Below are 25,190 nucleotides of genomic sequence, written 5' to 3'. Positions count from 1 at the left end.
GGTAGACTGCTCTAGGACGGTATTAGGAAGGTGCTTATCCTAACGGGGAGAAGATAGGGTCCTATATCCTATGGCCTACCATTCTATAAAACTGTCCCTAGCCGAACGGAACTATATGATCTATAACAAGGAACTACTTACGATCATCTTATATCTAAAGGCCTAGTCGGCTAAGCTTTATGGTATTGCTGCCCCCTTTTAGATCCTAACTAACTATAAAAACCTTAAATACTTCTCTCAGCCTCGTTTAATTAGCGAATAGTAAGCTTAATAGGCTAAAATACTCTCCTTCTTTAACTTTAAACTTTATTACCGACTAGGATTATAAGCTTTCTATCCTAATGCCCTATCTTACTATAAATAAGATTACCTTAAGAATATATAACGTATAATATAATTACTCCCTACCATTCGGATAAATATAACTAGTACCTTATTATTACCTAAAATATACTACCTGCCGAAGGGGAGTACCATTTTTATGGATATATAGCTTATAGCCTTATAGGATAAGGGAGTTATTAAGGACGAATACGATTCTATAATATCTTAAACCGCTTAGAATCTCCTTAAAAAGCATATTATAAGTCTTAAAGCCATTCTTACTACCGCCGGTAGGTTATTATATTAGTAAATTAAATTAAATTAATAACCTTAATAGCCTTAGAATAGTATCTTAAATCATTAGAATCCGAGGATTCGGTAGGTAATTAGGGCCGTTTCAGGACCTTTATATAGTCTAATAGTCCTAGCTTCTCTAATAAGAACTTTTCTTAGTCTTATAGTTACTATAACCTTTCTAGCTCCTTAACCTAGCCTTCTAGGTTCCGGATAAGCTCTTTACAATCAGGGCCTTACGTTAAGGGCTCTAAATCAGAGAGTATTAGAATATAAGGAGGGGGTTTAGAATGGTTTCGCGGCCGATACTAGGCCAAGAGAGTCTCGCTTAGGCTCGAGGGTTCTTCCTCCCATTCTACAGGCGTTAAACGGCTAAATGATAATACTATCTCGATTGACAAAGGGTATAAAGGATCAGAAACTATTAGGGCGGCCTACCATTAGGCTAGTTATCAAGGGAGGTAGTACTATTATAAAGGCCTTTCTAAGTAAGTTCGTATTAATTATAGGGGCAGGGGGAGTCAATTGTTCTAGGGCTAGCAAGCTGCCTGTTTGTATCCCTCTCGAATTGTAGTTTTTTAGACTAATCCTTAGGAAGGAAAACCTCCCTTTTGGATCTATAGGCTAATAGGTATATCTTATACTATAGATCGGCTATCCCCTTTTCCTAGCTATACCCCGATTATACTTATTATAGTAGGGTTATACCTATTAGTGCCCTAGCGTAGGCTCTCTAGCCGCTACGGCCTGGCTATAAGCGTAAGTCGGCTTATATTTATAATAGCTTTTGAGGTATTATAGGAGTAGAAGTTAACCTACTAGTAATAGGAGTATTTATAATAGGTATACCTAACAAGTTATCCATTAATTTAAGTATAGGAGGTGTTATCTTATTATTATTATTATTATAATTAAAACTAGTAATACTATTACTACTATAACTACAATAGCTATATTTAATCTATAGCTTTAAAGGAATCGCTCTACTATACTTGACTCTTTTAGACTTCTAAATATAGAAGGCAGGCCCCTGAAGGAGCTATTAAGGTAAGAGCGACAAAGGACATAATACCAAGAACAGTATTACTATAAAGCGCAGTTAAACGACTATCGCCTTTAACTAGGGGGTGTGTCGGAAGCTGTGGAGCTTCTAAGCATATTAGCCACGCGTTTGCCACAGCTGTATGAGGCTGTTCAACGCATTGGCCAGTCTCTTTGTCTATAAATACCACTTATTTTGTCTCCTTTGTAGATAGCTTCAACAAGGCACTGTCTCCTTCGTATAGCCACCCACTGCAGACTGCTTTTAACGCTCCCGGAGCTCCCACTGCGTTCGGCATAGAGCTATGACAACGCGTTGGTTATAATTGACCGCCTGTCAAAGGCATTAATTAATTATGGACTGTCCCCTGCCGGAAGGATGCGACTGCGTGGGACGCCGCCCGGATATACTACGAGGGACCGTACCGAGTCTACAGGTTGCCGTAGGAAGTCATTAGCGACCGCGGACCGCAGTTCCGAGCCGATTTCACCGACGAACTCTCCCGTGTTCTCGGGATCGAGTGGAAGCTGGCCACGCTAGGGCACTGGCTAACGGCTAGCTAGGTCGAGAACTTGAAATAGTACATCAATCCCCGGTTACGACGACTGTTCGTCAACTACTTCCAAGATAACTGGTCACGGGCGATCCCGGCTCTTGACGTAGTATATATAGGCCAGCCTCCCGCACGACAGCACTAGCTTATAATAGCCACACGAAGTCCTATTTGGTTTTCCAATGCCGATGCTGTTCGATCTTTGCGCCCGACCGATTGAGGACGCATCCGAACAACCCGTTTCCTGGGCAGGCTGCCGAGAACCCACCCGGTGAGGATGTCGCTGGACAGGAGGAATGGGAGGTCGAGGGGATCCTCGCGAGCCGGAGCCACTATTAATTACGGGAAGCATCCAATATCAGGCGCAGTGGCGAGGACAGGACCATGATCTAACCTGGTATCCGGCCTCGGATTTCCGGAACGCGTCCGCGGCACTCAAGCGTTTTGACGACGAGTACCCGGACCAGGCCGGACCTCCAAAACGGTTGGACGACTGGTTGCTAGCGGCAGCCGAGGATCGGCTTGCCGAGCCGCATCCCAACGACGACTACTTAACCGACGGCTGTAGGCCGAGCACTGCGGAGGTCAACCCGAAAGAAATGAAGCCCCGGTGCCGGATTCGAAACAAAATCGAGGAACCTGCGTTTCTGAAGGAATTGGACCCTGGTTGGCAAGCTCGAGGCGAGCATCTTTTGGGAAGGGGGGGGTTGTGACGGAAGGTGTCATGGTGTGACGGAAGGTGGTACGGAGTACCCAGGGTTAATACGGTGAGACCTCCCGTCTCCTGGAACAAGACTGCTGTTTTGATGGTGGTCTGTGCGCCCACCTGCTTTTTATGTATGTTGGTTCCGCCCACAGTTGTAATTATTTTCTTCTTCTTCCTTCGCTTTAGATATGTTAATGCCGGCGAGGGGCGGCGTGGGGGCTGAATGCCTCTAATAGGCTGCATGGCTAAGCCTATCCCTAACCGGCGGTGTCTAGCCGTAACGTGAGGCTTGAGATATTTCTGTTACTCTAATTATAACTTGAACCTGTCTCGATACTAAACATTAATAATAGTAATTACACGCCTACACCATAAGCTTATATTCTATGAACAAGTGTTGGCGATCCAGAAGAACCCCAGCCCGGCACCACCAAAGTTTTCAAAGTCCTCTACCAGGTACTTTTGTTCTTTCCTGAATTTACTGGAACAGCCCCAGCCTCGTCGTAGTGTAACAGCTGTTGGCTGCGGCGGGTTTGAATTCCTCCTGCTAGGTACATGCATGTTCGGTGTTCCTGGCGCCTGCGAAGCACGCCGCCGGTGTTGGGTCTCGGATCAAGATAGAGTTGTCTTGAAACTGGCCGGATACAAACTCGGGCCGGGCCGGATGAATCCGGCCCTCCAATTCACAACCCATGCATGGGTAAGTTTAGCGTGTCACTGTTGGTGAACCTGCATCTGTCAACCTGTTGAGCGGCTGTGGGGCTGCCGCTGTACGCAAGCTCAGGAGCCAACAGAGTGATTCATCCGGGAGGCGGCCCGGGTTGAGGCTCAACTCGCTGCAGGTCTCGCCTGGTTTCTCAGTGTCAAGGGGCAACCGTTGCGGCTCGCTCATGGCGCGGGAGCCTTCTCTGGCCCCGTTTGACGTTGCGAAAGCGCCGTATCGAGGGCCGGAAAGCGAGGCCGGCGAGGCCGGCGACTCGGGAGGGAGAGGGTGAGAGGGTAAGAGGGTGAGAGGGGGAGAGAGGGGAGGAGAAGGGGGAGTGGAAAGCGTTGCTGCGATGATTCCGTTCTCTATAAGTCGAGGCGATGGCCCCGGAGAAACATCTTGTCTTCCTCTCTCCCCAGACTCGACATTCCCAACACCCCAACCTTGAAGACACTCTGGCATCCCACTTCCCCATTTCACAGGCCTCGTCCCTCTCGTCGACTCGCAACAACCCAAGAGCAGCGCACGCCTCACATTCTACAAGATCCAGTTCCTCACCCCGATCCGTCACCATGGTCAGGTGCAACAAGTGCGGCAAAGACGAGACCGAGTACGCCGTCCTCGTCGATACCTTGGTCGCCTGCACCTCCCAAGGCTGTGTCCGCGGTTACAAGAAATGCAATAGCTGCACCTATCTCAACGGGTACATGGTCAAGTGCTGTGCTTCCAGCGACTGCGCGGGCACGGGCAAGAGGGAATGTGTGTCCTGCAGTGGCACGGGCACAAAGATCGTCAAGATTGCGTGCTCCGGAAAACACAGGAAGCGGACGCCGCCCCCGGGAGGCTATTCTTAAGGGACAGCAGGACAAAGGACCGGCTCAAGTGGCGGACAGCCTCCCCAATTCTGCTGGACGGGGTGGAGGACTTGATCTGTCTGGGATTTTGAGCGGTGTAATCAGGCGTCTTTTTGGTAGCAGAGGGGGGAAGGACTGTGTGGGCATCCTGTTGAGCTGGACTCGACTTGACGGCTCATGTTAGGTTCTAATTAGGGGCGCTGTGGAACGGGGGCTGGCCCTTGGGTTCCGAGAGCTGTGCAGGCACTGAGGCCATAAAAGCACATATGATCTAGGTAGTAACTATCTAGAATCTACTTTGGTTTGTGTGTGCATCAGAACTGGCCCAAACCCAGGGTCTTCTCCGTCTCTTGACTCCTTTCCCGTCTTCCTTTTTCCTTCCTTTTTTGTTTTCCGCTCTCTTTCCCTCTTTTCCCTTTTCTCCTCCCCTTTTCCCTCCCCCTTTCCCCTCCCTACCCCTCTTCCTTCTCTTTTTTTTTTTTTCAAAAACAAAATCAACTGGTTGATGAAGATGACGATACCATGAATTCCAACAGCTGCGTGGTCCATCCCGGTCATCTGTACCACATTGATGGGCGCCATTCCCCATTGGTCAGCCCGGAGAAAGGTGCTGCCCGACCAGGAGGGTTTGTGTGAGGCGCTTATTCCCGCCAAGGAAACCCATAATTAACTACCTTTCCCCTCACTTTGTCGACTGACCAGACCTGAAAGTCCGTTCATCATTCAACCGCCCCGCTCCTCTCTATTACCCATCCACATCCACAGCCTAGCAGATCCGGGATCCCGGCATCCGGATTAGCAGAATGACGCAAGAGCCTTCTCACCTCGGTGCTCTGCCACCCGAATTGTTTGACAAGATCTTTTTCGAGCTCGACACGATCCGTGACCTCGCCAACTTCATTGTCACTGCGCGCTTCGTGTACCACCGCTTCAGCGCACGGCGGCAAACCATACTCTTTCGCGTCCTGCAAAATGAACTAGGCCCCGCGCTGCCCGATGCCAGGTTCCTGTTTGTCTTCCCCTATTCGGACCCAACGGACGAGGTACTATACCACGAGTGGATCTATGTCATGGCCGGCGTGTACCGGGACATGCTGGCAGGTGGTGAAGGACACGGCGTGCGAGGCTACCCTGGCCCCCCTACCGTTGAGGAGCTGACGGAGCTCTGCCGGACACTCCACCTGATCAACTTCATCACCGACACATATGTCACGGCACAGTTAGGGTCGTTCGACCTGGCCGGTGGAGGAGGGACCCCAGCGACAGCACCCCTCTCGCGCCCAGAGCGGTGCCGTGTAATGCGAGCCTTCTACCGCCGCCAGATCGTGAGCAACGCCTGGGCCTCGACGAAGCGTCCGGCGCATTGGGACGACCTGGACTCGGATGCCTTCAGCAACACGAGCACGGAGCAAGGCCGGCGCCTAGGTTTGTTTGCCGCCTTCGACCCGTGGGACATGCAGCAGATTGACCATGCCGACGAATTCATCACGCACCTGTGTTGCGCGCTCGTGCTCCGCGCTGCCGAGGTGGCGGCGGCAGGAGGAGGGCGCGAGATTTCGCCCCGCCAGTTCGGCAACCTCCACGCGCGCCTGGATCACCTCGTGCGGTACCTGCGAGCACACCGAGGCGTCGCCAAGGCGGCCATCGGTGACTTGCAGTCAGGGAAATCGCCCCTATATTACGACGAGCGCTGGAGAAAGAGTTCGTATATCCTTACCAGCTGCTCCCTCTGGCGTACTGCTGGCAGGTTGACCGGTCGGAATCCTTCCCGGACCCCATCCTCGATAGGCAGGAGCAGGATGGTTTGCCGATGGACTACCTTGCCGGGGACGGCCCCGGCCAAGTACCATTTGGCTGGTCGGATGCGTTGCGGGGGCGCCATGTCCGCTGGTATGGCGCCGGGCTCTCTGGCATCCCCGGGCTTCCCCCCTGGGAGAGCAGGCAAAAGAGCTCGGCCCATATCTGTGCTATCGACCTCTGGAGACTCTCCGGCTTCGCTCTGTGGGACCGGAAACGGGTCGAGGCGTTGAAGAGGTTGAGCAGGTTCGAGGCTCTCCAGACGGGATTTGTCCTGGACCGCTCATGATGTAATTAATTAGGGGCAGCCGACTCTGTCCCAAGATGACTCTGATGGCTTCTTCTTTGAAATCCCGCTCGCCGGCGGGCCCCCTGTGATGCATGATGCAGAACTGTGTGATGTCTGGGAGGGTTAATTATCAAGGAGCCCAGGCGCGCGAACTCGGTCACGCGCGCCTCCTGACAAATTTGCTGGATCTCCTCGAGGACCCTCTAAGTCATGGCCATTCCAATCACTCACGTCATTCTCTAATGTCGGAAGAAGAAAACCAAAGCAAAGGATACTAACTTACCTTAACCGGAATGTAGGGCGGTCTTCAAAGGGGGGTAAATCGGCGAGGCCACTCGAGAGCGATCTCACGCCCTCGTCACCCAAGGCTGCCAGGCGCTGCTATGTTTTCGGCTGTTGATTCGATTATATTTGCCTGTGCCTTCTGTCCACTGATTGTCCTCTTAGGCCGTAGAACTTGCCCGTGCTGCTGTCCCCGGGCCACGGATATCGTTGCACCGTCCACTCTCAACCACGTTCAGGTGTCCTGAGAAAGAAGCCAAGTCTATCGCAGGCTCCGAGAATATCAGAATAGCTAGACTACAACAAAACAATTATCCAAGAACCCATGTCTATCGAGTATACGCAGCGGGTATCCAGATCGTTAACGAAACCTAACAGCTAATTAGACCTCTAATTACATGCTCTATTATTTCCTACCTTGTCCTTGACGTTCATCCCATCTTCGAGACTCCTTTTTGCTTAGATGGGCCAAGCCAACTGCTACCCCTTGTTACCTCTCTTCCTCGCCACGTTCGTCGCGGTAGACTTTGGCTGGCGCCCTCGCAACCTAGTGCTGGGTGAGAGAGGCACCCGTTCTTTTGAGAGCTTCCGACCAGATCGTCGGCATGCAACGTCAGTGGCGTGCGGATGTGTAACAGCAGTTCCAGAGGGGCCTTGGCGAGCGGCAATCCGAGCGCTTCGACGAAGCTTGATGGTATCCCCATGCCCGTTCCCGGGCGGCCGCGACAGCGTCTGGCCAGCGATGTCCCTCGTATCGGCATTGATGCTCTTTTCGGCCACCGATCGTTGCCCTGTTGCCTGAGATTGAGATGTCTCCATGGATCGTGACAGACAATTTTTGGATATATCGCTCATCCCCGATGTGGCATAAGAAGTGGGTTTGTTGCTATCGTTTCGGGGCCGCTTCAAGGGCCGTGGATGGTTCGTGTCATCATGCCCGCCGCGCTTTGGTGTTCTTGCTCTCGCAGAAGCTCCGGTATCATCTGCCGGCACACTGGGTTCATCTTTCTTCCGCTCCGTAGGCCCCCCGACATCCGTGTCATCATCGCTCTGGTGGGGTTTGCTCCTCTTCGCGCCACGTCCAGCGCGCAAGCCGTTCGATTCGTCCAACTCAGCCTCAATCAGGGGCAATTGTTCGAGGGCCCACTGCAGCCGAACACGCTGGCGATATATGTTCCTCTCCTCTTCTGCGTAGTCCCACGTTCCTCGGACGAAATCCGTGATGAGATCGCCCCGTTTCACGAGCGCCTTGCGCGCCTCCTTCGCCGCGACGAGTCTGGAGTGGGCTACTACTAATCTCCGTTTCCGCTCCTCCGTAGTAAGCCTCGAGCGGCCAACCTTGGCTTTTTCGGTCTCTGCCAAAGCCGCTTTGGCTACTCTTTCGGCAGATGTTACAGCTTTTCTGGCTTGATCTTCTTCTGCTTGGAGCCGAGCGGCGGATTCGATCGTACGCACATTCTCGTCCGTCTCCCCGGGCCGCAACACCCCTGATTCCACCAGCTTCTTCCAGGCCTCCTCGTACTCTGGCCGCAGGCGGTTGATGGAACGCTCGTACCGATCGTACCACGCGTACTCGTAATTCAGGTATTCGATCCACGTTGTCAACTTATCTTGGCGTGTTGGATCTTTGTCGAGCTGGAAGTCTCGCGTGAAGCCGTGTTTTCCGAGGCGGCGCCTGGCCTCAGCGACGTATTCGGGAAATCCGCCCCGGCCGTGGTCTTCCCGCAACCAGTAGAAATGCTCTAAGTTGCGCCGGTATTCCGCCCTGTTAAAATAGACCCTGAGCGACTGCCGATACTCGTGCTCTGTCATTCCCGGCCATTGGACTCCGGCCTCTATGTTTCGCCGTTTCTCCTCCTCGAGAAACGCGGAGAACCCTGCATCCCCATCGTCGACTCCCTTTTCCTCTTGCATCCGCAAGAACTTATCCCGAAGCTTCTCGAGATACTCTCTCTCCGACTTTTCTAGGAATTTCCGTCTGGATCTGCTCAAGCTTGCAATCTCCTCTGTCTCTCTGCGCCATGCCTCCTTGGAGTACGCAGCAAACTCTTCTTCCACGTTATATATGTCCCGATTTTTTTTCTGCCAATAGCGAAATCTCTTCCAAGTCGCCAACTGCACCACGAACACTTCCGCGTAGGGTATTTCGAGATCTGGATTAGGCTGCCATGGCAGCAGGATCTCGCGGTGTCCTTCAGGGTTATTCAGAACCTCCTCCAGACGACTGATGGGATACACCGGCCGGCCGCCGTCCTTGACCAGCTCATGGTAAGCTCTTGTCTCATCTTGCTTTGTCTCCTCGAACTTGTCACATATGACCGTAGGGGATCTCTCGTAAGACGGTGATCGAGATGTAGCTATTGGCAGCGCTTCTTGGTTGTCAGATATCTCGCGTAGTCGTGCGGTGACCGCGTCCAAGTCGACTGGCCGAGACTGCACCTCGTCATTCGCCTTTAGCGCCGCAGCCCTACATATCTGTCAGCGAGAAAAAGCGAAAATGCTTGGTAAGGAGTGTAGATGCACGTTAATCGCTGAGCTAGCTGGTCGCGCTGTTCTTTCGCCAGGTTCTCCCAGCCTTCGCACTCAAGGTCGAAGCCGCCGTCAGCACGGCGATTCTGCTTCATGTACTGCACGAGCTCTTCATCGTTGAAGGAAAAGATATCATTGACGGTCAAGTTCGAAGCCATCGGCTCGAAGGATGGCATTTTGGCATTGCGCGACACAGGACGCGAAAGGTATCAAAATAATTGCTGATCGCTGGGGAGTGCTCTGAAGAGCGGGGGACCCACCTAGATATGCTTGAACGGGTTGGCGTGCTTTGCTAACGAGTGGGTCTATCACAGCAGGCAACCACAGCCCAATCTCGGAAAGTGCAACATCGGCTGGATTTGAGACGGACATCTTTCAAGTTTTCGTCCACTCACAACGTTAAGAGACGCAACAGAAATCCCAAGCATTGCATAAACCCACAGGCCTTCAGGACTTCGTAGACACACCACTTCCGATAGACCAATCCGCGTAAGCGCTCCGGCCGCCAGCTACGTGGCGTGCATGAGGCATTTCGAGTCTGAGGAGATGGTGGGATCGGTACAGCACAGCCCGACCGTCCAAGGGACGCGAATGAAAAGGGCGTTATTGAAACATCTGCCTGTTACATTTCCACCCGTCCAGCTCTTTTCTTTCCTTTTTTAATGGTAGACCCGCAGTTCAACATGGAGGATCCCGATCTCATCGCATGCCTGTATCCCTTTGTAGATGGCGAGGTTGTCGGAAAGAAGGCGAAGAAGGTGATCGAAGCGGGGGAAAAGCGACACCAGTTCATCCCTCCGCGGTTGTCTGAAGTGAATGAACAGCCCCAGCTCAGTCGTAGCGAGAGGGAATCGACGCCACTCGAACGGCCGCGCGAAGAGGTGCCGGCGTACTTTTACCACCCGGGCCTGGAACTGCGGTTCAGTCGCGGCCCACAAACTCCTTTTGGCTTCGTGTTTGGAACGGACGAGAATTCCGACATCGTTCTGCCCAAGAGCATATCTACCATCAGCTTTCATCATTTCGCTCTGACGTTTGACGACCACTACCGCCCAATCGTGAAGGACCTGGGCTCCTCTAACGGAATCGAAGTCACGTATAACTCTCGAGGCAAAGGAAATCGCAGCAATTTTATCTGGATTATCGGCGGGCACCGCATCCCTCGATATACCGAGACCATTGTTATCAATGTCAACAAGGACCTCAAGTTCCAGATTGTTGTTGCCCGCCATGACATTACCTCGCCACAATATATCGACAACGTCAACCGGTTCCGTCAAGGGATGGCGGACGCAGGGAATCTGTTAGGTCGCCTCGACCTTCGGAGCCGCCCGCAAACCGAACGCGCCAGCGGAGCCCACACGCCTGGCACAGGTCCCATCTTTCTAAAGAAGAAGCTCGGCGAGGGAACATTTGGGGTTGTGACACACCTCTGGAATGTTAGCACCGCAGAGGAATGTGCCGTGAAGGAGCCGTCAGCTCGGGCCATTTAGAGGAGATGGGTTAGGCCCGATGAATGGATGGAGGAGGCTCGTATCATGAAACGGGTTTCGCATGTAAGTACCCCGACGCTCTGGCGCTACGGTTCTAAATAAGTTGCTGCTAGGACCATATCGTGGCACTTATCGGCTCCGACTTCGATCCGCACCCTCGATTGCACTTCGAATACGTTCCTGGCGGGACCCTGGAGGATTATCTAAATCTCTCCACTGGCGACTGTCTACAGATTCTCCGTCAATGCCTTTCCGCGCTGGTATACCTCCACGGGCAGGAGCCACCAATCGTACATCGGGACATCAAGCCGAGCAATATTCTTGTCCAATATCGGCATTCCGATGGCATATTCGTAAAACTTGGGGACTTCGGTCTCTCGAGGGAGGGTCCTGATCCGACAACAATCTGCGGCTCCTGGCGGTATCTTGCCCCTGAGGTCCATAACGAACATCAGAGAAGAAAGGACACAAGAGTGGCCCGCTACGACAGAAGGAGTTACACTCTTGCCGTCGACATCTGGTCGCTTGGGGTGACAGTCTTGGAATGTGTCTATGATCTTCCATCCAGCAATGCCACCGGGGTCCTTTGGTGCGAAGAGATCGTTGAGAAGCTCCAGCAAGATCTCAAACGCGATCCAAATGATCTGAGACAGGTCTTGTGCGACGCGATGGTGATCCTGCAGCCGGAGCTACGAGGAACAGCCCAGCATTGCTACGGCCAAGTTCTGCCCCTTGTTAACTCGGCCCAAGATCGCTCCCTGACGCCGACCCCAAGCCGGCCTGCACAGGGGTATCGGCAACCAGGGAGCGCATACTCCGTTGAGGATCAGCAAACAGAGCCTCGGCAGGACACGCATAGGGCGAGGACTGGACCTTCACAGCGCCCTTCCCTGGACGAGGATCCGGCTGAGATTCGAAGACTCATAAGATCTGATGGCCCCCCTCCCGACAGCGTCGTGTCACCACCTACACGGAAGAGGACAAAGGATTCCCGGTCATCTAGCGATAGAAACACGAAGCGACCCGCCGTGAGCAGTCAATCGCCACTACCGTCCGAGGTGTTGGACGCGCTCCATCCGCTTGGTGGTGGGTCTTCACTCGCTGCACTCATCGGCCAGGAGGTGGCCGATTCAAATTTCTCGACCACTCGATCCTCGACCCCGCGGGGTGTACGAAACCCCGTCGATGACAGTCCAAACAGGGCTCAGCTGTCAGAAGTCTACTTGCCAGAACCTGACCTATTACATCTTGCAGGCGAGAATGTTTCTGTGCAAGCTAGGGCTCAAGGTGTCGCACCAGCTTCGACAGACAACGAGAAAGAGCTGGCTGCGAGACTGCTCCTTGAAATCAGTCAAGGAGGCTGAGGGCGAACGCGAATGTTCCTGCCTTTATCGGTTCAGCTGGTAACTATTACCTCTAATAGTTGATACGGCTAGCTCCTGCTTGGCGGGTGGTGACGACTCCATGTAGGGTGGCTGAATTGTCAATGCTTCAAAGTTTCATTCTCGTCACGATGCGGAGCGCTATCCAGGTCAAATGTCAGCGGCAGCAGTCTAACAAGTTGATATTAGGTGTTAAATTTTGGATAACTATTAGTAATTTCCTAAGTATTCAAATCGATAAGTGATGATAATGAACAAAACCCTTGCCGCTTCCTTGTCACTGCTTAGAAGGCCATTTGCAAGAACAATGAACGGAAAGTGCAAGATATCGAGTTTCTCTGCGGCAGCCATTTCTTTCTTTTGGAAGCCATCTGATTACAACTGTGTGGATAACGAGGCGTGAAAAAACAAGCTAGCAAATGTCAGTCAGGTCCGAGAGTCCTAGTCCATCATGTCACAAACACCCTAGGCCTGATTTGAAGGCGGCGCTCTGCGCTGCGTTCTTGCGTGTCAGCATGGCAGCTTCCACGGGTTAAAAAGGTCGAGAATATTCTCAGTCGGTCCTCATCAGAGCAATCATGTTTTTGGCCCCTTGTGTGTGCTAAGATTCTCGCAGCAAATGATTGCGTAAACCAAGGATTCAAAACGGGCTTCCTTCGCTTTCTGGCCTATAAGGTTCACAGGGCGGTATAAGGTTGCCTCAGTTACTAACCTGGGACGGCGCTAGTGTTGCAACACAAATTAGAGGCCGCTTGGGATGATGACGCGGCCGCAAGCCACTGCTCACGAGATTGGTTCGCCAGCCACAACACCACTCAGAAGCCTTCTGGCGGCTTCAAGTGACTCGGTTGTATTCAACGATAATAATAATAATCTTACCTCCCCCTCTCATCTCTTAGTTTTTGTGCTTTCAATGACGATCCCCAAAACCTAGCAGAGGCCGGACACTCGCCGGTTTCCACTATTAATTAAACAATAAAATCAGAGAACACGTCCGAGAAACGGGAAGAGAGGCAAAATCACAATTATCCGAAAATGGTTTCCGACAACTCATCCAAACCCTCCTCCTCCAGAGACATGTTCGCGGTGACTCCGGACGACGATGAGCAGCCCCCTCCTTCCTACGAAGCTGCCGTCTCCAACGGGTCGAATTTTTGCCCAACAGACACCTCCGTCACCACGTCAGCAACATCATCGACAAACCTGACCCTACCCCGGCAGAGCAGCACCAGCACCACTCCTATCCCTTCCCCTTCTCATCCTTATCCCCGGAACAACGGCATGTCCCCCCTGCGCATCCCCCACATCGACAGCCACCAACAAGGCTACCGGCCTCCGCGACCCATGATGTCGCCGTCGGCATCCTCGTCTTCTTCTTCCCCTTCTTCCTCGTCCTGGCGTGACGGGCGCGACGACGACGACCACGACCAGTGGAAACATTTTGGGTGGCAGATGACGCCGGAGCAGCTGGCGGCGCTGGAGGGCCAGCCGGGCTGCTGCTTCAGCACGCGTGGCGGGTGCTGCTTCAGCGACCTGGGCGGCTGCTTCTTCGGCGACACGGGCGGCTGCTGCTTCTCGAGCAACGGGGGCTGCTGCTTCAGCGACCGCGGGGGCGCCTGCTTCAGTGATCGCGGCGGGTGCTGCTTTGCAGACCGGGGTGGCTGCTGTTTCGGGGATCGGGGCAGTTGTTGTGGTTGATTCTTTGTTTTTGTTTTTATCGTTTTTTCTCTCTCGGAGGTTTGACCGGGGCCCTTTTTTTTTTTGCAAGGTGGTTGGGTTTAAGGAAGGAAGGGATATACGGTGTCATAATTACCCCTCAAGGAGTAGGGTTGTTGGATGGATTTGAGAAGGTATGATGATTTACCTAATTAGTTGCACTTGGCTCATTCAAGCAGACGGAGTTACTCTGCGGCATGGCCTTAGGCCATCGTTTTTTTCTTGGAAAGTACAACGTCTTGTACGTGAGGAAGGGGGAAGGTGCCTGGAGATATTTGAATTCTGGCGTTTGGTTATACCCCGCGTTGGAAGGGATTATCTCACAGAGCTTGCGCAACTGGAAGAGCCTCCCAGCCTTCGAGTTGATGTATGATTATACATACATGTGACGGATTCATGTACGCACTCGAGATGTTCTTATATCCAGAAATACCTGACAAGCTCTCCCCTCCCCCGCGCTTCTCCTCTGCTCCCTTTCATCCCAACTCCACACACCAGCGCCGAATACTCGCTCCTCACCCCCCAACGCTCATAATGCCAACCTCCTAGTTCTTCTTCCACCCGGGGCGAAGCCAGTGGCGCAGCGGTCAACCACAATTTGTGGGCGCCATCTGGAACACCACACTGTGGATCGTGCTTATCAACAAGTCGTCCCTGGTTTCGACTCCCGGGCATTTTCCATTTTTTTTGGATACTTTCCGTCTTTCCTCCTCGTCCACGCATCCGCTAGTTACCTGCTACCAGCTACCTAAGAAAGCTTCAAGACAAAAATTCGGCACAGTGCAAGTCAGTTGTATGGCTCACTCCTTAGGTACGGAGTAGTACTGAAATATCGAATCCTCCTCCACTGCGAAGAAGGGCTGGCCCCCGCTCCAATCCAAACACAAAGGGCACAATCCTAGCCATCGCCGTCTACTTTCATTGCCTACTGTCGTCCTTCTTCACCCTTGCACTGCCTTGTTCTACGGGGCAACTGTGTGTACTTTGCATCCAGCGGCGTGGGGGCTAGTGGTGGTGGTTTCCCGTGGCTGATGCCTCTCACAGAACACCCCTAGAAGCCGGGATGTCGGAAGCCATCGGGTGTATGTGCATTCCTTCTTGCCCTCCTGCCGGTCTGAGCACTCCGCGTGCCGTTTCGACGGCTGATACCCGCACCCGCACTCGTAAACGCGCGATTCCCAGAGACATAATTAAAACTTAGCAGTGGCTAAATGGAGGCCACGTAGACTCCTGAACATGAAGATTAACTTAGCGCCAGGCACCACGAGAATCCTTCTATGTCTCCTATGGTACTCTATCAAACAAAGCGGGAAGATCTGACGAGCATGATCACATTACAACTTGAATCAGATGTCGAACCTGTTTTGAATCAACAGCCTTACCTTGCGAACGGTCATCATCAGTGTGGCACATAGCATTTAAATACAAGAAGGCGTCGATTTGAGGGCTGGCACGCCAAGATCGTATACCTGTGTACTGTTCTTGTTGGGACATACACTGCCGGTGACCATTGTCAAGGTGCCTTCACTTGAGGGCGTCCATCCTGAGCAATCAACTTACGCAATGCTTTATTGCCTTACCTAGGTTGCTTCTTCTTATTCCCTCTTAGTCAGATTCTTCTCCAACCGAGTTATCTTGTCTATGTTCTTGCCCGTTTTAATGCCCTTTCTGCTACGTTCCCCCCTGCCTTTCATTATTTCAATTTGATTATTCTTCAAGATGTATTCTGCTCTCTCTTTCGCCCCAGCTGTCCTAGTGTCTCCTCTATTCGCAGTCTGCTCCACCAATGACCGGAACCGGCCCCGAAGAGGTGGGGCCGATCAAAGCTTCCCTAAGAGGCAAATCCTTCGGCCTTGGCACCTATTGTGCTCCGTTGTGCAGGCGGAAGAAGATGGATCCGGTTCGTACTATAGCTCCGAGAAGTCCCCACCCGGAAGGTATATGCTACATGAACAAGGTACGAGCGCAGTACACAAGGCCGGCGCCAGCCACCACCTTCCCAGATGGTGTTGGACCAATCTCGAGGACGTTTGTTGGTCACCATCAAGAGTAACACCGGGCAATGTGCAATTTTCAGTGCCTAGAAGAACCACGGCTCACCGAGAGTCCAGATAACGTTAGGTCCCACAGATGGTGCGAACGGACTTGTGGGAACATGGTCATTGTAAGGAATAAGAACAAATGGCAGACTGCAACACAAGACTTCGTACCAACCTCAGAGGCCGAGGGAAACAGGGGCAGGGAGATGGACGGATGGCATAATTATGAGTGATGGGGGAATGGGAGACGAGGGGAGAGATTTTTGACATTAATTACAAGTCATGGCTTGGAAAGGTTACCTAAGTGTCAAGATGGCGATGACTTGGCTCAATTTAAAATACTAGGCGCATATTGCAGCACTTTGGCCATTCAGCGGAAAGCCCCCTAGCCTTTCGTCGGCGTCGATGTGAAGGAGCAATCACGCCTCAGTAGCATCTCAGGTCCATTGCAAATGGTGTGAGACGGCATTGTTTGGAGGAATGTGTCTCGGAGGTGTGGTCCCAGCTGCCTGCTGGGAGGTGCGGAGCAAGACCGTCTCCAGTGCAGTCTTGGATCATCAGCAGGAAGCAGTAATGTCGGCGAAGCAGCCGCTGATAGAGCGAAATCGTGTTAAAGATCCCAGAGGCTCTATCAGCGTCGCCTCTCGCGCTCCGGATAACGGCTTCTCAGTCGTCATGTTCCCCAAGGTAGGAGCTCTACCGAGCCAGTGCCTTGGCCGAGATGATGTTCGACTCGCACGGTTACCAACTCCAGCTCCGGCCAGCAATCCACCGCAGAGGAACTTGCTTCCGAATGACTTTCATGCTCTATTTCAAAACTCTGGCAGCCTAAGAGGGCACGAAACCCGCAATTTTAAGAAAGAATGAGGTCGCTAAGATGTGGAGCGACAACGTGTAAAGAGGTTGAAGTCATTGGGAGGGGAGAAGGCAATTTGTGAGCGTGATTGGCCGTACTCACTTGGTTGCTCTTTCTTGGTTGGACTAGCATGAACAGCGCAACCTCCCGCCGCAACCCTCACTCAGGCCCTTTGCCATCACGAGGGAAGGCAAGTGATAAAAAAACGGGCCACGGCATTCCAATTGATTTGACCTCAACACGTACCTTAATTATTCCCTACATGGTCCAACGATTTGTCACACACGGCCCGATCCCGCAACCTGAACGAAACATGCCGCACCGTAGTCCACGCGGCGACACACCCTGCAGCGTCACGACCTCCGGGGATTAACAACGCAGATTCTTGGCAAGACCATGATCACCTTTTCAGCATTCTTCAACCGCAAGGAAGCCACCTGTCGAGACAACACGGAATGGTGAGAGTTGGGGGTGAACGGGCAAAGCCACCGATCAATTCATTCCAACATTGGTATCAAATAACTAACGTAGCATCACGATCCCCACCGCTGAAAAATACCGATCAACACTCCCACACCGCCACACCCATTTTCATTGCGTTTTTTTGCCGCTTGCCCTGCCAGCGACAGACATGACAAGGCCGAGTCATAACTACCGCCCAACAAAGCAGGCCAACCGAGCCCCGATCATCAAATCATCATGGCACACACACATCCCTGCCCGAGACGATGCGTGCCCCACTGACCCCGGAACCGACCAAAATAAACGAGATTGCGTGTTTAAACAAACAAGGTATAGAACATCCTCTTGATCGGCGACATGGCCGCAAGCTTGGCGCGGTCGGCGTTGATGGCGTCCCAATCGAGCTCGCGGCGGCCGGTGTCGAGGTCGATCTGGTCGAGGCGCAGCCAGCCGGTGCGCTTCCACAGGAAGCCGCCGATCCAGAAGACAATGACGACGGGGAGGGCCAGGTACGACTGGAAGAATCCCTCGGCGTCGTTGGTACCGCCTTTGACGGGGCAAATGGCCACAAAGAGCTGTTTTGTTTCGGAAAGGGACCAAGTCAGCCCGGGCCCGTCTCGTCTAGTATGAAAGGGAAAAGGAGGAAGGGGGGGGGGGGGGGAACGGTGGGTTGGGGCTTACCTGAGCGAGGAGGGTGAGGATGTTAAGAGCGAGGCCAAGGTAGGAGCCGTAGACGCCGCCGACGGCGCGGAAGGGGATCTCCTCAAGGCTACGGCCCTGCTTGGCCCAGGCGCTGCGGAAGCGGATGTGAGCAAGGCAGATGGAGCCCCAAGTGAAGAGGGCGGCGAGGCCGGACAAGGCTTGCAGCCAGGCGAAGACGGTAGGGCCGTCCGAGTGGAGATTGACGTAGGCGAGCGGGGCAAAGGCCAAGATGGCGACGACGGACCAGAGCGGGCGGCCGGAGCGGTCAATGTAGCTGAAGATCTTGGGGGCGTAGCCCTGCTGGGAGAGCGCGGTGAGGGTGCGGGAGCCGCCGTAGACGGCCGACACGCCGATGGAGAGCACCGAGACCAGGATGATGACGTTCATGAACGAGTCGTAGCCCTTGAGGTTGGCATAATAGCCAACCAGGACGAAGGGGGAGGCGGCCACGTCGACGTAGGGATTGGCGTTCTCCGAGCCCAGTAGCCTCGGGTCGTCGTGCGGGATCAGCAGGCCGACGAAGAAGAGACCCAAGATGTAGAAAAGGGTGATACGCCAGAAGACCTGCTTGATGGCACCGGGGAGCGACCTCAGCGGGTTCCTGGCCTCGGCCGCGGCGAGGCCGACCAGTTCGGTACCCGAGAAGGAGAAGGCGGCCGTGACGAAGACACTGCAAAAGCCGCGGAAGCCGTGGGCGAAGGCACCGGGGTTATACCAGGTGTGGGCGCCCGAGTAGTGGTCGTAGCGACTGCCGTCGGGACCGCCGCCGAGGACCAGGACGAAGGCGAGGATCATGAAGACGACAATGGCGCCCAGCTTGAGGACCGATGACCAGAATTCCTCCTCGGCGTAGCCCAGGGCACCAAAGACGTTGACGATCAGAATGGCGACGAAGAAGACCGTAATCCAGACAGCTATCAGGAGGGGGGGAGAGAGGAAAAAAAATAGCAAGTCAGCATCGGTCGTGAAACACCTCTCAATAACCAACCCCGTTCCCTGTTCGCATCTCCTTTCCTTCGCTCTTCCCTCACGCACACACACACACGCGTGGGCGCGCGTGCTATGTCTCTCTTTCTCTCCTTCTCCTTCTTCCGTTTTTTTCGAGGTGGTTGGTCTACTCACCGACACTGATCTCTTGATTCCAGTACTGCACCGTCATAGCACAGACGGTGAGTTCGAGGGGCAGGACGACAGCCCACTGCATGACGTAGTTCCAGCCCATGGCGAAGCCCCAGGAGGGGTCGATGAAGCGGGTCGAGTAGGTGTAGAAGCCGCCGGAGACGGGGTACATGACGGCGAGCTCGCCGAGGGCGTAGACGGTGTTGAACATCATGACGCCGATGATGAGGAAGTCGAGGAAGAGGGAGCCGGGCCCGCCGTCGGCGAGGGCCTTGCCGGAGCCGACGAAGAAGCCGGCGCCGATCGAGCCGCCGATCGAGATCATCTGCATGTGGCGCGTCCGCATGGACCGGTCGAGCGTGTCGACCACGCCCCCGCCGATGTCGCGCTTCTGGAACGAGCGGAAGTTGAGGCCATTGCGCGTGAAGAAGTCCTCCTGGTCGCGCGGCTGCAGCGCTCCCTCGCGCACGTCAAAGGCCGGCGGGCTCGTCACCTTCTCGGGCGTGTGGGAGCCCGCGTCCCCTTTTTCTTCTGACGACATGGTGAAGAGCTGTGCTGGGGCGGAAAAGGGAATTGAGGGGTGTGAGGATGGAGAGTGGGAGGACGAGGGGGATTACCCGCGAGAGAGAGGGAGGGACGGGGATTTATATTAATCAGGGCTCAGCTGGACTGCTGGTTTGCTTTCTCGTGTGGTACCGATGTTGCGGCTCTCCTTGTCACGACCCCGGCCGCCGGTTACGTGCACCCCCATCCAGAGAGGGGACGAGATGAGAGAGGAGGGAGAGAGGAACGAGTTGGGTCTAGCAAAGGGGGATTGGGCGGGATCCAGTGGCACGGGAGGGTACTCTCCAGACCAGGGTAGGTGTGCATCGCCGGAGTGCGTGTATGTATCGTACATACGTGTGCGCTGTTACACACTAAGAGCAATTGGACAGCGGAACCCGGACGGCCAGCCGAAAGCAGAGAAAATGGCTAGAAGCCTCGCCGAAGGAGCTAAAGGGCCAAGCGTTGTCCGGGGAGAGTGGGCCAAGGCCCTCGATGGAGAAGGAGCTTTGACAGGCGGCCAATGATCTGAGGTCAAGATTGGAGAAGACCGACGAGTTAGGCACATGCTCATCCCCGCGAGGTGGCGGAGGGGCAGTGCCGTCGGTGCCAGCGGGTTTGCATGCTAGTTATTTCGTAAAGTGTACGGATACATATACTACACAAGAATACACTCTACACTAGTACAACTAACCGACCTAAACGGCATGCGGCATGCGAAAGAAAAGAGAAGCGAAATTTTTTTTTTTTTTTGGGGGGGGGGGGGGGTGGAGAGGGGGAGCGAGGACCTGACGAAGAAGCGGCGTGAGCGGATATCCGGGCAGACGATTTTTGAGAGTGGCAGAATGGACCGGGACAGGTTGCAACGACAACAAGAAGGGGTAACGTTAACGAACCGTCGTGGTGATTCGTACGTCGGTTAGCCTGAGTCCAGCAGTCCAATAACCAGACAGCAGGCCTCGAATCGACGGGGTCAATGATCGCCGTGCTGCATTTGCCGTGTCGGTCGCCCAGTCTGGTTGGCGCCCCGGTAACAAAAGGGCCAATGACAGTAACTGCCATGTAATATCCAGGTTCCGTTTCACAGCCATGCGAAATAGCGCCAAGCCGGGCGGTAGGTGTCTTGGTGTTGTCGAGTTGTCTCTTGCGTCGTGTAATCCGTACGGAACACATAGAAACACTTACGGAACATCGCGATAACTTGGGTATGTACATACAAAGCAAGAACTCAACGTCACAGATGATGCTGCTGAAAGGTTCTTATTCGCACGTTGAGATGGAAGAGCTGCTCGCAATGACGTCGTGTTTCGAGAAGGCCTGAGGGATAACTGCGCTGGATTGCAGACCATCTCGGTTGGCCTGTGACGACGAAGCCCGGCCGTCCTTCTTTGCCATTGTCACCGCTCGGTCAGGGTACCCTGCTTCCGCTACGCCACTAACAAGCTTTAGCGACCGCCGTCGTTGCACGACAGGCCAGAAACGGTTGCGGCCTTTGGGCAACGGCGACGCCGTTGATGGTCATCGCAGGCATATGGCCGAGTCGGCGGTATCCCGGTGCGGCTAGCGTATCAGCATGAAGACTAATGTCTTGTGTACTCGTAGTGTAATGTAATCCGTACACTACTGATATCACTAAAAACAACGGTTACCTGTGTATTCCACACCAGGACACAGAGTGGCCGATTTGCCCGCCATATTGCGGGCGCCTCCGGCAGCCCGGCGGGCCAATCTTGCCGTCTGGGGAGAATGCACCGAGCGATGGGAAGGCAGCTGGATCGGCTGTCATTCGTCAGTCGTCCGGCAGCCCAAGACGAGGGCAGCTTGGCGGGCTTTGGAATCCCCACCAGCTTCCTAACGTAGAAAAGCTTGGTCGCAGGCCCTGGTCGGCCTGGCCAGCGCTTGGCTGCGGGTGGCGGATTTTTTTTGGCTATCTTGGCCCCAGCTCTGGGTCCAGCTTTTGGCAATTGCGCGCAGGATTCCAAGCTTATCACCAGAGTGGAGTTTCTACGGAGTATTGGGGGATGTTGGTCGCGTTATCGGTAGATTCCGGGCGCTCCTTCTTGCTGGAGTTTTCACAAGTTGATAAGGAACGCAGCGGTGCAGATAGCAGATAGGCAGCATAACGGCGAAATTGTTATCGTATCTCTCCGAGTTGTGGCGCCCGCTAGTGGTCGGGCTTTCGCTTGCTCCCGCTGACTGATCATTCCGTGCCTGCAGCAGTTGTATTCCGGGCGCTAATACGGATAACTCCCTGCAAAGATCTGGCAGGCGCTCTTACCACATCCCCGACCGTTCGAGTCCGAGAGGGAGAGAGAGCAGGCGCGCTCGTGACTCTTGCTGGAGAGGGATCGCACCCTGGTCCAAGCAGGGTCTGCACGGTGGGGGTTTCGATAGTTAACGATTGCGGGGAAGGCACGTTGGCGCCCCACAAAGAACCCACAGCGATCTGACCAGGGGCGGGGGTTGTTGCCCGTCCGAGCCAGCTTCGCTTGGCAGCCCCCTTCGCTGAGCTTGTCAGCCTGGAAGATGCCGCAGCAGCAAACGTCGCAAACCTGATCCTCTCTTCTGAAAGATCGTGGTCGTCTACTTGCAGTGTACTGGCCACAGAAGAGAGCGAAAACCATGGTGCCTCAGGACACCAAATGAAAGGCAGCTGCTATTAGGGTCAAAGGGTGAAGCGCCGGGAGACCTGCCTTTGCGAGAGATCAAGATCGCCCACCCCAACACAAGCATGTTGTTCTCCAACGTGGCATCTTCACACCCATTGTCTCCGTACATTACGTTACCTCTTTCCCTGGAAATAGTGTAATACTGCTCCAAAAAAAAAGACCTGGTCGTTCTCTACATACCAGAGAGTAGGGATAGTGAATCGTATGCCTGCAGGAGACAGGTCGTACTGCGTAAGCTGACCACTGACAGACACCCTGAGAATCTGGGCATCAATAGTTTTCTGAAAGAGGCAAGCCCAATCGAGGCGAGCTTAACTCCCTCGCCTCAGCCGCAGCGTCCCCTAGGGCTTACAATCAGGGCGGGCCTCATCGACAGCATCAGCGAACAAGCACACGACTCGACATGATACCGCGCGCAACAGCCCAGCACGTGTTGGGGTGCATCACCTTCTTGCGCGCATGAACCCTTGAACCACCATCTCCACTTTCGTTTCCGTCCTAGGTTTGAGGCTTCTTTTTTTTATAATGAGGCCACGCCAGTCTTGCGAGTCCTGTGTACACTAGCGCGCACTAAGGAATATTCCTCGGTATACAGAAAACGGTACGATTGGTGTTCTGGTCCGATTCCAGGTGATCGATCATTCGAGCATGATTGCCACTCACGGGCCACCCCCAGTCTCTAACTAACAAGCGCAACTGTTCATCTCTCGGTTTGCTGCATGGATCACGTGCCTACACTATGAGCAGAGTCGTACGCAACACACAGTCCATGCGCATACAACGGGGCCCATGCGACGGTACTCCATCGCCTCCCGCAATCCCACGCAACAACCCCAAAGATAGAGATTTGAGCCTTTGAAACCCTTGGTTCCAATTTTGATAGGCGAAGGAGGGTAGCGTTGAACCCGGTCGTGCCCAGCCAGCGGCAGCGTTCCCTCGAGTGCAACGGCATCTACTACTATGTAGTACCCCGTACGATAGTAGCCTACACTACGCATGCACACTCCAGGGGAGTCTGGGATGGTTTTCCCCTCGAAGCATAACGCAGCTAACGGCATCTTGGCTGGGTTGGTGTGGTACTAACCCGGCGGTCACCGTCGGTTGAAGAAGGTTCATCGCATTCGTTCCGCCCATCCATCATCTGACACTAGTCCTACTGTGTACTGCGTCAAGCCACCAAAATGACAGAACGCGGCATTTGCCTCGAGGCAGGCAAAGACAAGCGTGCGCCCCTTTCCCGGAGGATACTAGCGCAAGCTCTTGTTCTGCAAAGTTCCTGCTCCACACGCATTATCTCCCCCGCATTCCCTCCCAGGAATAGCCCCCCGTGCCAAGACCAGCCCATTCTGGAGGGAGGGAACCTCGGCATGGGGCCACTGACAACCCCAGTCAATGGCGGAAGCGACGCTCAACTTGCGCTGGTCCGGATCCAGGATACCGCGGAACTCGAACCACAACCCGCAGCAGGGTGCCCCAACGAAGTTGTCGGACCAGGCCATTGTCATTCGAAAGCAAGGCCGCCGTCGACGCTGCTTACGACGCGCTCCATACTCCGCGCCCGAAAATCATTAGAGTCTCCGAGCGCTACCGATCTCAACTACGTCCGTACACCACGCTACGCTGCGTTCAGGAAGTTATCCGGCACGGCAGCGGCATTGGCGGCCCAGCGCGCTGTTTGGCGAAGTCGAAGCTGCCACAGGCTTCCTCGGTTCCTCGCAGTACTGTCAGTAACTTTCCTCGCAGTACTGTCAGTAACTTGGGGGTTTGCTCTCTGACATGTTTCCGTACAAGTACACCGTACATGGAGACATGCTTCCTGCCATGTGCTGCGAGTGGCATGACCCGAGCTCTCAGACGCAGTGGTTCCCGAAAGTGACGCGAAGCGATCCGCAGCCGTCGATGCGCGGTTTCATCTCTTGGAAAAAAAAAACTGTTCCAAGATTTGGTTCTCGAGCAATCACGTCGGTTCCCGCCCGCCTGGATGGTGAACGGGTAACCGCGTGTGGTTTCATCGATCGTGTTTTCTGCTGCAGGTCCGACTTGAGACGACCTGCACGATTGACAAGCAGGGGATAACCACCCAGAGACAACCTGGTCGATGCGCAGTTCCCCGCCCTCACCAAGATCGTTCCGCACTGCCTATTACCAAAACGTAGGAGGATCGTCCAGGCTCGGTATATCTGGCATGCTAGTTGTACCTACATACACTAGCGCCGTCCCGAGGGGCCAGGTCGAACCACGGCAACCGTCGGAGACAGAGAACAGTGTTGTAGGTATGCACATACATACCTACCGGCACATACCGTAGGTATCCGTACATACTCCGGACGAGCCCAACGGCCCCCGCTGTCCATGTGCCCCGCGCGCCCCTGAAAACGTATCCTACCTCGCTTGGGTAGGGCACCATACCTTCTCCGTACTCCAAGTACATTCCATACATGCAGTCACATGGCAGGTATACGCCATGGATGGCTTCTGTATACACACCACACCCTTCCCGCCAAGCGCCTGCGGTTGTAAGAAGGTGAGACGAGCTAGTTTATTGATGGCGCCGGGCATGGGGGCGAAACTCGCATAGGAAAGACCGGATATCGAAACACCATGCCGTCTGATAAGAGAGACCTAATTAAGTGCCTTGCTGCAGAGAGAGAGAGCACCACGTGCATGGTTCCCGCGTGTGATCTCGCCATACTCCGTACCCGGTCCAGGAATCATTCGATGCCAGCTCCCCCAGTTCGTCAATGGCGCGGGGGATCGCCCGCTAGATGATGAGAAAGCTTCTCACACGTGGGCGGGAGATACGACGCAGCGGCCCCTGACAATACCGCCGAGC

General features: G+C 54.1%; 6 protein-coding genes across 6 annotated transcripts; 4 read left to right on the top strand and 2 right to left on the bottom strand.

Moving 5' to 3' along the window:
• Window positions 1–4,005: 4,005 nt before the first annotated feature.
• On the top strand, window positions 4,006–4,479 carry MYCTH_2130688 (uncharacterized protein; the record flags this gene model as incomplete). The annotated part of the gene is made up of 1 exon (XM_003666722.1): window positions 4,006–4,479. One exon carries the CDS (start codon window positions 4,006–4,008, stop codon window positions 4,477–4,479), a length of 474 nt encoding a protein of 157 aa, XP_003666770.1.
• Window positions 4,480–5,104: 625 nt separating this feature from the next.
• On the top strand, window positions 5,105–6,780 carry MYCTH_2311755 (uncharacterized protein). The gene has a single exon (XM_003666721.1). It carries the CDS (start codon window positions 5,283–5,285, stop codon window positions 6,507–6,509), a length of 1,227 nt encoding a protein of 408 aa, XP_003666769.1. The 5' UTR covers window positions 5,105–5,282; the 3' UTR covers window positions 6,510–6,780.
• Window positions 6,781–7,097: 317 nt separating this feature from the next.
• On the bottom strand, window positions 7,098–9,592 carry MYCTH_2311754 (uncharacterized protein). Its single transcript, XM_003666720.1, has 2 exons — window positions 9,371–9,592; window positions 7,098–9,314 (listed from the first exon to the last, which is right to left on the bottom strand). The coding sequence occupies exons 1-2, from the start codon at window positions 9,550–9,552 to the stop codon at window positions 7,328–7,330; spliced, it is 2,169 nt and encodes a 722-aa protein (XP_003666768.1). The 5' UTR covers window positions 9,553–9,592; the 3' UTR covers window positions 7,098–7,327.
• Window positions 9,593–9,921: 329 nt separating this feature from the next.
• MYCTH_2311751 (uncharacterized protein) lies at window positions 9,922–10,983 on the top strand. The gene has a single exon (XM_003666719.1). It carries the CDS (start codon window positions 10,060–10,062, stop codon window positions 10,867–10,869), a length of 810 nt encoding a protein of 269 aa, XP_003666767.1. The 5' UTR covers window positions 9,922–10,059; the 3' UTR covers window positions 10,870–10,983.
• A 2,266-nt stretch (window positions 10,984–13,249) lies between these two features.
• MYCTH_2316512 (uncharacterized protein) lies at window positions 13,250–14,421 on the top strand. Its single transcript, XM_003666718.1, has one exon. The coding sequence runs from the start codon at window positions 13,287–13,289 to the stop codon at window positions 13,947–13,949; it is 663 nt and encodes a 220-aa protein (XP_003666766.1). The 5' UTR covers window positions 13,250–13,286; the 3' UTR covers window positions 13,950–14,421.
• A 2,906-nt stretch (window positions 14,422–17,327) lies between these two features.
• MYCTH_2316511 (uncharacterized protein) lies at window positions 17,328–19,723 on the bottom strand. The gene is made up of 3 exons (XM_003666717.1): window positions 19,149–19,723; window positions 18,006–18,940; window positions 17,328–17,899 (listed from the first exon to the last, which is right to left on the bottom strand). The coding sequence occupies exons 1-3, from the start codon at window positions 19,684–19,686 to the stop codon at window positions 17,642–17,644; spliced, it is 1,731 nt and encodes a 576-aa protein (XP_003666765.1). The 5' UTR covers window positions 19,687–19,723; the 3' UTR covers window positions 17,328–17,641.
• Between the last annotated feature and the right edge of the window lie 5,467 nt (window positions 19,724–25,190).

Source organism: Thermothelomyces thermophilus, chromosome 7, assembly GCF_000226095.1.
Source record: "Thermothelomyces thermophilus ATCC 42464 chromosome 7, complete sequence".
NCBI classification, from domain to species: Eukaryota; Fungi; Ascomycota; class Sordariomycetes; order Sordariales; family Chaetomiaceae; genus Thermothelomyces; species Thermothelomyces thermophilus.
This window is presented reverse-complemented; position numbering and strand designations above follow the sequence as displayed.